Source organism: Haliaeetus albicilla, chromosome 5, assembly GCF_947461875.1.
Source record: "Haliaeetus albicilla chromosome 5, bHalAlb1.1, whole genome shotgun sequence".
NCBI classification, from domain to species: domain Eukaryota; kingdom Metazoa; phylum Chordata; class Aves; order Accipitriformes; family Accipitridae; genus Haliaeetus; species Haliaeetus albicilla.
The window spans coordinates 38,556,246-38,571,507 of NC_091487.1; the positions used below are offsets into that span (position 1 = coordinate 38,556,246).

The 15,262-nt window shown below is 45.6% G+C and overlaps 1 protein-coding gene across 2 annotated transcripts in view; it reads left to right on the forward strand.

Moving 5' to 3' along the window:
• GALNT16 (polypeptide N-acetylgalactosaminyltransferase 16) overlaps positions 1-15,262 on the forward strand; it is a 79,212-nt gene that overhangs the window by 38,746 nt on the left and 25,204 nt on the right. For both annotated transcript variants that reach the window (XM_069784217.1, XM_069784218.1), the window contains 4 exons: positions 716-891; positions 4,440-4,538; positions 11,967-12,034; positions 14,506-14,571. In XM_069784217.1, the coding sequence (XP_069640318.1) occupies positions 716-891; positions 4,440-4,538; positions 11,967-12,034; positions 14,506-14,571 (409 nt within the window). The remainder of the gene's footprint in view (positions 1-715; positions 892-4,439; positions 4,539-11,966; positions 12,035-14,505; positions 14,572-15,262) is intronic.

Below are 15,262 nucleotides of genomic sequence, written 5' to 3' on the forward strand. Positions count from 1 at the left end.
GGTATCTAAGTGTTCTGCGTGGTCTAGAACTGTGCCTGTCCTCCCTCCTAGTGGCCCTAGTGAATGGTCTTCAGGTGCTGGTATTGTACTGACCCTGTGGCCTAGGAAAGCTAGAGGAAAATTAGGAGAGGAAAGGGATGGCCCAGGTGTTTTTGCTCCTGTGTGGGACTGGGGACAGTCATGTGCAACTTCCAACTTTATCACAGACTTCTGTGAGACTGGGCAAAGCAGAGCAAGGCACAGCAGGGGACCTTTTAAATCAGCTGCCTCTGTGTTTGTGCAATAGCGATTGCCGAAAGGCTGAATCTCTTTTTCTTCAAAATACTGTGTTTCAGCCGCATTGGCTGGAGGCTGCTCTCAAACCTGCGTTGCCTGGCAGGGTTTCCAAATGCCTGCAGTCTCACACGTTCTGCCTTAACAAGTGCTACAGGGAATTTGGCTCTGCCTGTGCTCTTGGGAACAGCAGCTTTCATCCCAAGCTTAGTCAATAAGGATAGCGAGGCCTGCAGTTTTCCTGGAAGGCAATTGTAACATCATATCTATGAGGGTTTCCTGCTTTCCTTTCCTTGCCTGTCCTGCCTTCTCCCATACCTGAGCCGCTTCCAGATGTATGGCAAACAACCTGCCTTAGTGTACGCATGTCTGAACTTATTACCTGTGTCTAAACATGAGTTGGCTGCTCTCCCTGATGCTCTGATATTTGTCTCTGCTCTAGATGACAAGGGCTCCCCAAGGAGAGAAGAACAGCCGGAGGGGTTTTGACGAAAAGGCTTACTTGTCCTCAAAACTGGTGAAGGCTGGAGAAGACCCCTACCGTCAGCACGCTTTTAATCAGCTAGAGAGCGACAAACTCAGCAGCGATCGGCCCATTCGGGACACCAGGCACTACAGGTACAATGCAGCCCTTGCTCCAAGCCGTGGCTGCTGCTTGGTGTGGGGAGTCCACTGCCCTCCTGTGTTGTTCTGCAATGTTGACAAAGGATGGTTTGTGTTTTTGTTTGCTAGCGTCAGTCCGTTACTCCACTGTATTTCGTGGTTAATCTGGAAAGGTCTCAAATGCGCAGAGACCCTTGACTAATTTGGCCCCAGCTTGTTGCTTTTCTAGCATCTCTTCTCTCAGGTGCTAGCATCATCTTGTTTTTTTCAGCACAGCCCCTCCATTGCAGCTCAAATTGCTCACCTGCCAGTTGTTTTTTGCGCAACTCCCCTCACACTCATGGCTTCTCTCAGCAACCCTCTGTCCTGACTGCAAGGCACACCATTGTTACAGCCTGCTTTACTCTGGTGTTCCTCACCTGCTGTGCCCTGGCTGCCTGAAGCTGGTTTGGTGCCTTCTTTCCAGCCTGAGCATTAAGGTTTGGATGAAGGCTGCTGGAGTGGGGATGAAACTAACATGTGAATATAGTGAGTATTTCATGGCTTGCAAAGTGCTCATCGTTCTGTCCTTGTTTCACTGGGAGTGAATTTATTTTGCTGACTAAACTCATCCTTAAATTGCTAGTAGTGCTAAGGTAACTATTTTGTAGTTTCTGGAGTACAAAAAGATAATGTTGTGCTGTGAAAACTGCAGGTTTGATAGTGATAGGGTAGTGTAAAACAGCCTACTTCAATGGATAAAAAACAGAAGGAAACTAACCATGTCTGAAATGCTTGTCTATCTGAGCTGGAACCTAGACCCTACCTAGGATTGCAAAGCAACACTTCAAAGCTGCTGGAAACAGGAAAGAAGGCATCTAACTTGATTGAAACTGCAAAAGGGATGTCAGGAGACATGGAGATTTGTGAGCCTGCCAGCACTGACAAGCCATCAGGGTGCTTTGTGCATGCAAGCAGTCAGAACCTTGGTTGTGAGATCAAAGTCTTGTGCTCCTGTTCCCCAGCATAGTAGTCAGGATTGGCTTCCTAGTGACTTGGAGGCAGCGGTCCCATGCCCTGCGTTACTGACAAGTCTCCCTGCCATGCAGAATTGCTGTTTTCTGTTAATCTGCTGTCATGTTCTGGCCTAAAACCAGCTCACTTCAAAGATGAATTATTGTTTATTTTGATCTGTGGTAACACACAGAGCATGCTTTTTGTGAAAAGCCTCATCTATGCACTTCAGTCTGAAGAACAACATATATGTGATTCCCCGGAAATGTATGGCCATTTCAGTCCCAGCTTTGCAAGGATTCCCTTCAGCAATGGGGAGTCCAAAGTAGTGTATAATTAGAGCAGATAAACCTATTTCCATGTTCCTCCCCTTTGCAGGGGTGGCAGTTTGGGAATAAGGGAGCTGTGTTTGAGTACCTTGTCTCGTAACAATATTGGAATGGTTGCTGGGATGGCAACTTAGGATGAGGACTTATTTCAGCTGATACAAGTTAGATTGTGGTTTGAGGAAAGCCCATCCTTGTGTCAGAAATGAACCTGGCTCCCCGTTTAAGGAGCGCGGGGTCAATAGGTCGCTAACATGTCACTTTTTCTTCAGGCACCCAAGCAGAAGCTTGGACATACTTGACTCCACATCCTACAAGCTCCTTCTGACCTAGCGTGTAGCTGTTTTTTTGATCCAAAGCAAAGAGAGGGCCAATTTGCAAGCACAGACTTTGTCCTTGTCCTCTGTGATGCTGTAATAGTGCTGAGAGCTTGGGAAGACTTCCCAAATAACACACAGAAACCTCTTCTGCTTTTCCACTTCCTGATGCCTTAATACATTTTATATCCATTACATCATGGAGTTATTTTGAAACAATAATAAATGTGGTACGTCTCTTGTCTGGTCTCAGGTTTTCCATTTTAGTCTTTATCAAGGTTTCTTTATATGTTTGAAAATTGCTGTAAGATGCTGCTGTCCCCTTAATAAAATACTGCAATGAAAAAGTCATAAACCAGTAGGATTGAGTGTGATGATAAAAACAGTAACAGTTTAGTAATAGCCATAGCAGAATAGTAAGTAAATGTGGAAGTACAAGTAGTGGCTGTAAGAATTGAATTGTATTCTCTCCTGGGATGGATTCAGTCTATGTGTGACCTTGAGTTGTTAAAAACACTAGGCCACAATTTCAAGTGCAGGCTCTTGATGGGGCAGGGAATTAGTGCAGACTGACTGCTGTTTGACACTGACTGGAAGTTAAGGCGGCAGACACTCTGGAGGATCGGATCAGCCCAAATCTGCCATTCCTAGTATCTGCCAGAATTGGATCCAGGATTCACATCTGTGAGTTGTTGTCCAAGAATCCTTGTTCTCCACAGGGTATGAGCAGCCCTGGTGCAAGCTGATCTTGAGTTAGTGCTTGGTTCTGAATATGGGAATGAATGTATGTACCTAACATTACAAAGTCAGATGGGAGGAATTGCTTTCCATTGCCAGCTGAGGTATTCGTGTTGAACCTCAGCAGCTCCCTGATGCAGATCACAGCACTAGCTAGTGTTTTCCTTTCTGTAAAGCCCAATGTCCAAAGAGTTTGAAGTGCTTCATACAGCAGTGCCTGGGTGTACCAGCTCCATGCATCCTTAGCATGTGCGTGTCCTATGCATGAATAAACAAGATTTTGCATGAATCACAGGCAAATCCAGGGACTAGAGTCCGCGATGTTGAAACTTTGTTCCCCATAAAACCCACGTGCCCTCCTCAGCATTCAGCATCGTGAATTTAGGTATCTGTCCTGGTTTCAGCTGTGATAGAGCTAATTGTCTTCCTAGCAGCTGGTGTAGTGCTATGTTTTGGGTTCAGTATGAGAAGAACGTTGATAACACACTGATGTTTTCAGTTGTTGCTAAGTAGTGTTTATACCAAGTCAAGGATTTTTCAGCTTCTCATGCCCAGTCAGCAAGAAGGCTGGAGGGGCACAAGAAGTTGGGAGAGGACACAGCTAGGACAGCTGACCCAAACTGGCCAAAGAGGTATTCCATACTGTGTGACATCATGCCCAGTACATAAACTGGGGGGAGTGGGGCTGGCAGGGATCACTGCTCAGGAACTAGCTGGGTGTCTGTCGGCGGGTGGTGAGCAATTGCATTGTGCATCACTTGTATATTCCAATCCTTTTTTTATTATTATTATTGTCATTTTGTTATTGTTATTATTATCATTGTTAGTTTCTTCCTTTCTGTTTTATTAAACTATTCTTATCTCAACCCACGAGTTTTACTTTTTTTTTCCCGATTCTGTCTCCTATCCCACAAGGTTGGGGGGAGTGAGTGAGCAGCTGCATGGTGCTTAGTTGCTGGCTGGGGTTAAACCATGATAGTATCACAGCCTCAAAACTTTGCCTTTCAAAACACAGAGTTCTTTTTAAGCTCTGCCAACCTTGGTGCAGGGGCTGCTGAGGCCTCCCTTGCTGCAGCTCAACTGTGCTGTTTCTGATTTTAGCATATTATTCTCTTCTCCTTTAGAAATTCTAGGTACATTGCTGCAGTGGGTGATGTTTGGCTTACACTTCTGCTCTCCTGTGTTGCAGGTGCACCTCTGTACGCTATGACACAGACTTGCCAGCTACCAGCCTCATCATCACCTTCCACAATGAGGCACGCTCTACCCTGCTCCGCACGGTGAAGAGGTGGGTTCAGCAAGGGGTGCTGGGCCCAAACGATGGTGCCTGGAAGGGCACTGGTGGAGGGTTAGGCATTTTCCAGCAGTTAGACAAGGAGGGTGGCTGCAGTCCCCCAAGTGCTTGTGATCTGCCCTTGAGCTGGCCCACTAGCACAGGTCAGGGGCTTGGATTGGTAGTGTGGGCGTATCTTCAAAGACAGAGCATATCTGCAGTTAGCCACTATATAGGCCCTGTGGTGGGAATCATTAGCAGCAGGAAAAGGGCTGCTAGGCCTGCATCTGCAGGTGGGAACAGTCTTTATGAGCTTGGTTTGGAAGAGTGAGGGGGGAACAAAGGGGACACTGTGTGTTGCTAGATGCAACTGATGGATGGGGCTTGGGAAGGACTGTGTTCCATAAATGGGAATAAGCAGCCAGCTCCCTGCTAGGGCATGTGTTACAGGAGCTGGGGCTGGCTCACTGAGGGCAGTGGGCACAGCCTGCAAGTCTTTCAAGCAGAAGGTGATGAACTCAAAGTCTTGTGGAAGGTTGAGCTGATGGTATCACTAACAGGAATGCATTATTCATCATCACCGCTTCTTCCCCTGACAGATCCTGTGGGCTTGGAGAAATGTGCTTTGTGAATAAATAACAGGCTTTTTCAAGTTAGCCTCATGGCTAGAAGGCTGGTTTCTGTCTGCCAGGTTTGGTGCTACTGTGTTTCCAGAGACCTGTATATATTGCATTAACACATTTTGCCTTTTTACCTCTATCATTTCCTTTTCATTTGAACTATAAAATGAGTTCTACAGGGCCACTGTTCAGAAAATGAGCAGATTTGTTTGGGACCACAGTGCTGCTAGGGTAACGGGAGGAGATTTCTGCCAATTACATCATAGGTCAGACAATAAATGGTTAGGTGCTCAGAAACCATGGTAGTAGGATCCTTAAGAAAATCTCAAGGCAGCCCATCAGATAGCCAGATGCCATGACAGTTAAAATGAAGAGAAGATGACATTCAGAGCAGCAGTAACGCATAGAGAGAGAAACTGATGTCCAGATCCTATGGAGGTGTTGTGTACTAATGAGCAGGTGAGTGTTGCCAGGCATTAACAGGGCAGGCTTGCTCAAAGCAAGGTCAACTGGAGTGGGTTGCTCAGGGCTGTGCCTGGTCAGTTTTTAGTATTTCCAAGGATGCGGACTCTGCAACCTCTCTGAGCATCCTCTTCTCAAGGCTAAACAACCCCAGCTCTTTCAACCTCACCTCATACATCTGATACTCCAGTCCCTTAATTATCTTAGTGGTCCTTCAATGGACCTGCTTCAGCATGTCCCACTTTTTCTTGTCCTGGGAAGCCCAGAACTGGACACAGCACTCAAGATGTGGGATTACCAGCCTCTCAGCTGTGGTCTCCAGCAACCCAGAGCGCCCCACAAAGACCTTGAAAAATGGATGACCCATCTGTTCAAATTGGTCCCTGCAATCCTGCTGCCACTGGAGGAGTGCTCTTGTGAGGAACTGGCTGTACTCTGCTGTGAATGGTGGGGTGGGTGGCATTTCCTCCCAGACCTCTGGCTACAGCTGGAATCTTCATTGCCAGATGGTTTACAGCCAGTGCATGTGATTGATTTACTTCTTGCTTACATCAAATGTCAGAAGTGTCCATGATTTATCCCTGCCTGACAAGGGATCCCGAAGGATGAATTCTTCTTGGGCTCTACAGTATTTGCAGCGTCACGCAACCAAGCATTGGCTAGTAGCCTTGTCTGTGAGGCATGGGAGGTTTGACAACCATAGACAGAGGTGAAGGTTCAGGTCATGGCTGCACTATTAGAAGAGGCATAGAGCTAAGTCCCACTTCCAGGTTGACACTGATGTTATAGAGGGAGTTGAAGATTTCAGGGTGCTCTTCAAGGCCTTTTCTGTAACCTGAGAGTCCTGTCTTTCAGCAAAGTGCATCGTGCCAGGCTGAGTTACTGCTGTGAGTATAATTGTCACTCAATTCTGTCACACAGTCAGGGCACCAAATACTATGTAATTACCTTGCAGCACTTTGGGATAAGTCAAGTATCAAAGGGACAGGACTGTTCTGTTCTGTTTGGTTTATGACCTGGCTGTGAATCTGCAGAGGACCACAGTGATATTAAGCAACAGGAGGCATAAAATTGCACTGCCTGCTTACCTGCTGACTAGTCAGGCTTGCAGCCTGTCATCATTTCTATATCCATAAGAGCTTTCTTAAGCCAGGTAGAGCATGAGTATTTAGACAGTTTGAATTAACCATTTGAGAGGCACCTGGTGAAAGTTAAATATGATTCCACTGTTATTATGGACCTTTTCCCAAGTTTAGTTATCATAATTACACTATGGGGATGCTATAAGAGAAGCGGGGGTGGAAGAAGACAACTGATGGAAATAAGCAGCACTGAGAGCAAAATTTTCTATGGCTGAAAACTTTTTTAGAGGCAAGTAGAACATGTACTACCAGTTGAAGTTTTCATACCTGAGATCTTTACAAGCCTGGCTGTTGAGTGCCTAAATTTAGGCACTCAAAAATCAGCTGTGAAACCTTGGGAAATTCTAGGAAGAAATATATGGAAATGGTACTGGGATTGAACTGATCTTAAATTAAAACTATAGAGAGCCTAAATGTGCTCCCCTAAGCCAGATAGTGTCTTACTGTGTTATTCTGACAGCTCTGCAAGGTAACTCAGCTAAGTGGCAATGCTGGTACCAAAAGGTCTTGGGAAGTGACCCAGGGATGAGACGGTTTATTTCAGGGTGATCTAAACATGGCAGCTGTAGGGGCCAGATCCTGATCTGCAGACCCTTCTTGCTAAACCCACCTGCATGTGTGTAGACAGGGACTCGCACAAGCACATCTGGCAGCTCAGCAGTTGCCAAGCTCTCCCTGCTGCCCTTGGGATCTCTGCTGCTGGGTGGAAGCAATGGGAGTGATGTGCTGTTATTGCCACTTGAGGATGGGAGAAATGTTTGTGTTTGAGGGAGAGGGGGAAATAGAGGAGTGACTGTGGGGAGGAATAACTTCTTCCCTCCAGCACCCTGTCGCTTGTCCCTCTGCTAAAGAATTTCCAGTCATGGGTTTCTCTAGGTTTGTTTTATTAACAACTCAAGAATTGGGCCACCACCACAGTGAATGGCAAAAAATAACTCAAAAATGCCTTCTATATATATACGATTTTACAAAACAATACACAATTGATGATTGGTCAAAAGAAGTTCTTGGTGTTCTTGGTGTTTTTCCACGAACTCTCAGTTCTCTATTCTCCAGTGGTTTCAAAAGTCCAATACATTTTCCTGTCTTGACTGATTCTTATTGTCTTGCCCTGGTTCTTCTGAAGTTAGTGGTCATAGGCAGAAGGTCTCCGGTCACCACAGTCGCTTATCTTCTTACACATCAAAGATCACCTTTGAATTTCTGAAAATCACTCAGGTTATTCTATTAATTCATCTTACTCTAAAGTTAATCACTTACTCTTATCTATTCTTATGTCTTAGGTCTAAGATGTATGATCCTTTTTCTGTTGATTCAGCTTCACTGGGTTTTAAGCCAGCCACGGTGAGGGCTACACGTGGGACAAATAAGCAGCTTATGCATATTGTTTTATAAGCACCTGCATTCTATTAATCACATCTAAACCAATCTCTAATCATTAGTTATATGTCTGATATGAACAGTCTTAGAAACAATGAGGGTTAAGGCCTAGTTCCCTTTACACCCTCCTGGTCCCCAGAAGCAGCATGGGCTGAGTGCCTGCCTGCTGCTGTGGGCTCCAGCCATTTTCCTCCTCTGCCCTAGATAAAGGCAACAGGCAGCTGGACCTGCTGCCCAGCCTGCAAGCTGCCAGAGGGACCACGCCAGTGCTCCAGTAGGCTATGCTGCCCCAAATCCTACTGGTCCCATGCAGGGAGTCCTTCCAACAAATTTTGTTCATTTGTTTTCAGTGTAGAGGGAGACAACTGGTTAAAAATATCCAGCAAGAGACTAAGAAGGGGAGTAGGGAAAAAAAAAAAAGGGAAATGGGCTATCCAACAGAACCTGTGAACATGCCAGTTCGAATGGCTCATTGCTGGCATGCGTGGTCCTGCAGGAGATGTGTGTCAGTCAAGAGCTGCTTGCCTGCATGATATCTCTTCTTCAGCAGGACATAGCTGTCACTCTTAAACCAGTTACTTGTTTGTCATCCTGTTCTCCTTCAGAAATAACTGTCACTCAAAAGGCACTTTGCGTGATTGATGTCTGTGCCTGATTAGTCATTAAGCGATACCATCACTTCTGCTGCAGTGACCATTATTGCAGAAGGGAAAATCAACTGCTTTGTTGTCTGGTCCCTTTCTTTCTCTTTATTTCGGATTTCAGGCAGTATTGCAGGGACTACTTGGTTTTGGTGGAAATGTAAAGGTGAATAGTCAGGCCTTAAGTCAATGGACTTGAACAGCTGTCAGTGGTTCAGTGCCTATGCAGAGAGCCTGTATAAATTCTGATTAAAAGGATGCTGTGTCCTGGTTTCAGCTAGGACAGAGTTAATTTTCTTCTGAGTAGCTGGTATAGTATGATGTCTTGGATTCAGTATGAGAAGAATGTTGATAACACACTGATGTTTTCAGTTGTTGCTAAGTAGCGTTTAGACTAAAAGTCAAGGATTTTTCAGCTTCTCATGGCACAAGAAGTTTGGGAGGGGACATAGCCAGAGCAGCTGACCCAAACTGGCCAAAGGGATATTCCATACCATGTGTTGTCATGCCCAGTATATAAACTGGGGGGAGTTGGCCTGGGGGGCAGATGGCTGCTCGGGAACTGACTGAGCATCGGTCAGCAGGTGGTGAGCAATTGCATTGTGCATCACTTATTTTGTATATTCCAATCCTTTTATTATTATTATTGTCATTTTATTATTGTTATTATTATCATTATTAGTTTCTTCCTTTCCGTTCTATTAAACTGTTCTTATCTCAACCCACAAGTTTTACCTTTTTCCTTCCAATTCTCTCCCTCGTCCCACTGGGGTGTGGGGTGAGTGAGCAGCTGCGTGGTGCTTAGTTACTGGCTGTGGTTAAACCATGACATGCTGTTGCAATGCTAGAGCATTTGGTATAGCAACTCATTACAATGACAATTTAAATAATGGCAAAAGAGGAGATTATTTTAGAGCAAAGGAAAAAAAGATGCTCCTCTGCTAACATCTGGAATAAACGAGATTATCTGTGAGCTGATGTGGGATGGACATATCAGCAGAGGAGAGAAACTCATTGGCAATGCTGATGTGGTGTCATGCAGCAGAGTAAGGACACTGATACTGAAAGAAGGAAGCTGTGAGAAAAGACAAAGGAGGTAGGGAATCCATGAGATGAAGGGAGAACAGTCTGTGTTTCTGCTGTGAAAGGCAGTTGTCATTTGGATTTTGGAATCCTAATAATACATTTTGTGCCTAAAAGTAATTGATTGTCATGCCAGTCTTGGCACCTCACTGAAGAGAAATACTAGGATTACTGTGTTCCTTGTTAAAAAGACAGGCAAGACAAAGTGCAAAGAAGATTAAGTACCTTTCCCAAGGATCCACAGCAAATTATTACAGAGCTAAGAGAAGAACTGGGCATTGAACAGTAAGCTAAGAACTCCTCGAGGAGTGTTTTCTTGCTACTGGGGAATCAGTGGACAGGTGAGGAAGAGAGAACAAAGTGCTTTTTTTTTTTTCCCAGTTATGTTGAGTTGGAAGGCCTGAAAGTTGTGGAGAAAATGTGAGCATTACTTATAGTCAGGCTAGTGGGAGAAAGTGTAGAATACCATTTTACAGCCATTATACTGCAGGATGCAGCCTGTCTGGATCGGTTATGTTTTGCATTGAGTTTGCACAGACAAGAATTTCAGCGCAAGGCAACCCTGTCTGTGAAATATGCAGATGACAGCTATGCTGGGAGAAGCTGCACTTACAAATGCAAAGAGGAACATCCCCCACCTCCCACCCCACCATGCTAAAGGATCCAGAGAGGTATGAGCCAAGAGAAGCAAATGAGATTCAGCTTTGAAAAATGCAAGCTCAGTCATCTAGGGACATATAAGCTCAAAATACAAATACTCTCAGAGACATATGAAGCAGCGTAAATCTGAAATAGAGTGGGATGTGATACTGAGCAGCAGAGCAGTCAGGATTTTGCTGTGTGAAACAGCAGAAAACTCTCCCAAACTGAGGAAACTTTGGCTCTCTATGCAAAGCCATCAGTGATGCTGCTTAGCAAGATGGTAATTTATTTCTCTACAGCTCCGTTCCTGGGAGTATGGGATTACTCTTGTTGTGTGTTTCCTGTATAAAACAAAAAAGGAAAAAAAAAAAAGAAAAAAAGCCAACAATCTTTCTCCAGAATTGCTGAAATCAGAAGAGCGGGTGCCACTGAAATGGGACAGGTTGCTAGAACTAGGACAGTGTTTACCTCTGTTTTTAGTATTAAGTTTGCATAACTGTCCTCTTCATTGGGGTGCCTAAGTGTTACTGAGTGATCTTGTTGAAGGCAGTGAGGACCTGCCTGTGCGTAGAGGCATTGAAAGAGGCTCGAAGGGGGAATATGCTGAGTGATTGTAGTAAAGCCAGGGGAGGGGCTTGAAGAAGGTCATGGAAAATTAGTTCAAGCATTTGAAACAAATGAGAGGGACAAAGAGGTCAGAATCAAACTGTTCTGACTCCAGGGTACCAGAGTGCATTGACCTCTGAGGAGGGCAGAGGCTTTTATCCCTTCTCCTTGTGTGTGAAAGCCCCTGTGGCCTGCAGACGCAAACCCACTGCAGTCCTGAGGGTATTGTGGGGCATGGTGCAACCAGCCTGAGGAGAGGGGGATGCTCTCAGCAAGTGTGAGGCTGGTTTGAAAGAAAGACAAATAACAAGAAAAAGAGGAAGAAAAAAAAATATCCAAATCCAGAATATTGCCAAAGCAAATTGCCTTCCTCCCAAAGAAGGGAATCGCAAGAAAGCCCCAGCAGGCCTTATCGTGGCATTGAGACAGAGCTCCTTGCTGGGGAAAGTGGCAGCTCTCTTTCTGCTTCCCGGCAGTGATGAGCTTTGCCCGGAGCCTGGCAGATGGGAACTGCCTCCTGGCTGCCTTGGGGCAGGTGATGCTCTCCTCATTGCCGCTCTATTTAGAGGCAGAGAGCATGCTGCAGCATCCTTTGCTAGCTGCCTCCAGGTAAGTCCTGCAGTCAGCTTCCTAGCTGTGGGTCCTTGTAAGGTCTGGCTGAGATACTATAGCTCTCTGGGATATTCTTGCTTGCAGTTTGGCTCCTGTCAGTGAGCCCTGGTACAAGGGTAAGGTTACCTCTTCCACATTACTGGAGTTTGGTATTCCTGCTCTAATGCATAGCATAGCAGATTCATATCAGTCCTACCATCGTCATTATTACGGCAGCTCACAAAGATTGTCTTTTTCCTCCCTGGGTCCCTGCAGTGTCCTGAACCGCACGCCTCCCAGCCTCATCCAGGAGATCATTTTGGTAGATGACTTCAGCTCAGATCGTAAGTATGGACCTATTTCCCTTGCACTTGCTTCTTCCCTTCTCTTGTGTCTCTTTTTGATTGCTGTGTTCAGTCCCCCTCCCTCACAGAGATTCCCTCTTGTCTGTATGCAAGAGAAAAAGAAAAGGGAGGAAGTTTTTCTGTGTTTTATGTCCATGCATGGCAGAGGCCAGAGCTTCTTCCTTTTTTTTTCCCTTTCCATTGGGTCTTCCCTTTCTGTCAGCTTGGCAGTTTTGGCCAGGTTGCCAGAGATCTCTGTCTAGTTTCATTATGCACCATTTTGTGAGCTGTTTAGCACAGATATGTACGTAGCAATGGTGTGCGTGAGCAGAGTGGGTAGTTACAAACCAAGAGAGAGCACGAGGACGCAATGGAGCCTCCAGAAAATTGCTGCCTGGGGTCCTGCAAGTAGACTGGGGCGAGACTGTCTGCCTGCCTCCATGTGCCTGGGATCCCAGGTGTCCCTGTGGGAGGCCGTGAAAGGATTATTGCTTTGGGCAGTGCCATACCTTCTCCTGCAGCTTGGCACAGCGGTGGAGTGTCTTCTGCAGGAGTCCCACCAGACCTGCAGACTGGAGGCTATGGACTCTTTCCATCTGTACAGTTGCTCTTGCTCTTGGCTCTTATGTAGTAGTTATGTATGTAGTGTAGAGGTGGTGGGGACAGGAGACTTCTTGCTTCTCCCATGATGTGCGCTAGATTCGAGGACAATCTAGTTGTGTGCGACTTGTAATAATTGATAATTACTCCTTCAGAACACTTTACAGATAGCTGAGAATGCCCACCTTGGCCTGCTGAGGTAAGGAAGCATTGCTCTTTTGATTTTGCAGCTAAATACTTATATAGCTTTGGCCAAAAAAAAATTTTAAAGGTAGATGTAGAGATTAGGGATTTAAGTTTCCAAGGGCCTTAGAGTGTGATTTGGATAAGGACTGAACTGTGCCCAGCTGTTGGAGTTGAGTGTTTCTGAGCACTTCCAACAGACAATCCTAGAGTGTTCCACATTTAGCACCTAAAAAGTCAATTCTCAATGGCCAAAGTGTTCTGGATCAACACTGATGGATTTCTGGTACCTGTCCTGCACAGGGCTCAACCAGAAACTCCCATTTAGGCTCCTAGGTAAATAGAAAGATTTTTAAAAAGCTCCATCCTATGACAGCTCTCATTTTTTCACTGGCAGTTGGATATTTGTGAATACAGCTACTCCCCTGAGGCACCTGTATGGAGGCACTTTAGCACATGTTTGAGGTCTCACTCTGCTTTAATATCCGCCTTGGTTTCTCCAAAGATACAGAGAGTCTGTCAGCTCTGGCAAGTAGTTACAGTCAGAGTGATGTGCACCACTCCCAGAAAGTGGATGACTTAATAAGGTTTCTCATACCTGAAGTTGTGACTTGGGCAAGATGAGAGTGTTGCCTTCCCTTGTAGCAGATGTCCAGCAAAATCTTGATGCTCTGTAATTAAGAGCACCTGCCACTTCACTTGGATGCTGTAGCAGCTGCCAAAGTGCCCACACAAGACCGGTATTTCAGATTGCAGGTATCCTTGAGAATGGAAATGTTTGCACAGAAACATGCCAAGAGATGCACTTTGGCTAATGGCCTTTGTGTTCTCCCCAGAGCGCTCAGTCTGTGGGAGGATGACAGTGGGAAAGGGGGGGTGTAAGACATGGAAAGGAACATGGAATAAACATGGAAACTGGGGTGAACTTGGTGGAGCAAGGAAAAAGAGCAAGTTATAAATTGTTATTCCTATGACCTCTACTAGAGCAGGAATAGAGAGAGGATAATAGAGAACTAAAGACCCAGTGCTCATTGGTACACCTGGGCTGGAGCTGGTAGCTGTTCCTCACCGTCATCTTCCCTGGGCAATGTAAATGAGGGATGCCACAAGCTTCTGGGAAGCTGCCAGCAAAGCCCTCAGTTATGCATCCATGTGTTAATGTAATGGTGTCTCCAAGGAAGCGGGTCATATCCCCGTGGCCTTTATTAAATAAAAGCAAGCAGAAACTGCCTCGAGAACAAATGGTGGGAAATGCCCAGATGAGCCGCTGAAGGCAAAGAGAGCCGATGAGATCACTTTATATGACAGGACTCGCTTTTACTTGGCACTTTGGTGATTTGCAGCCCTGGCTTCCTGCGGTCCCTCTGTTTCATCAGTGCTCGGTGCCACGCTGCCAGCGCATGCCCCGTTGTTCTTGTGAAACGCTGAGCACGGGAGGGCGAAGGTCTGGCTGCTCAGAGTATCAGGAAACACAGGCTCAGCTGTCTGAGGAGGACAGCAAGCAAGCAGTGCTCTTCTGTGTACTCTTTAGACAACAGGATTAAGGCCATCAGGCTGATTAATGTGAAGTTAAGTGAAAGCAGAATTTCCCCTCCCATGGAGAAGCAGGAGAACAGTTAATTGGAGCTTTTTGTTGAAGCCAAATAATTCATGCATGTGTGCCAAATGGTTTTTTTGCCTTTCCTAAGCTGAGGACTGCCAGCTCCTTACCAAGATCCCAAAGGTCAAGTGTCTACGAAACACCCGGCGAGAAGGTGAGTGTGGAAAGCTTTGTAGGTACAAAGATTTTGCAGATTTTCCCACATGGCCCTGTTTGCCTGCCAGCTGCTTACATGTTGTTTCTTGTAGTTACAGTTTGTTTTTTCAGTATAAGGGTTTGGTATCCTAGTTTGGAGGCTCTGTGGAGGGACAACCTGGCTTATCAACTCTCAGGCTTCAGGGCTCTCATTTCATACTTTAAATAATGAGAAGTGGTGTCCAGAGGTACTGGCTAGAATAAGGGCCACATTTTAAGATCTTTATTAATATAGATGCAGATGTAAGTCCTGTCCTTTTAAACTCAGAGTGCAAGATAACAAGCCATCTAGGAGATGTGGGAGAAAGGAAAAACAATCATATATCTATCATAAAGAGATACAATTAAGGAAAGTTATTTCTCATATATATCCTATGTGCATAAATGGTAACACTGACTTTCCCAGCTGCTCTTTAGTTTGACTCACATGTGCTGGCTTATTTCTAAAGCTCTCAATGCACAGCAGTCCTGGAGCGAGGGTCTGGAAGGGGAGGCAGGAATCACTGCTTAGTTCATGAAGAACATCCCAGGTAGTGGGATGGTGTGTAAGAAAGTAAGGAGGCACCTGAGAGCCAGGTTGATATCTCTGACCACTGGGCAGAATGAAGGACAAATGGGAATAAAGCAGATAAGCAGTAAGAAAGGAAACA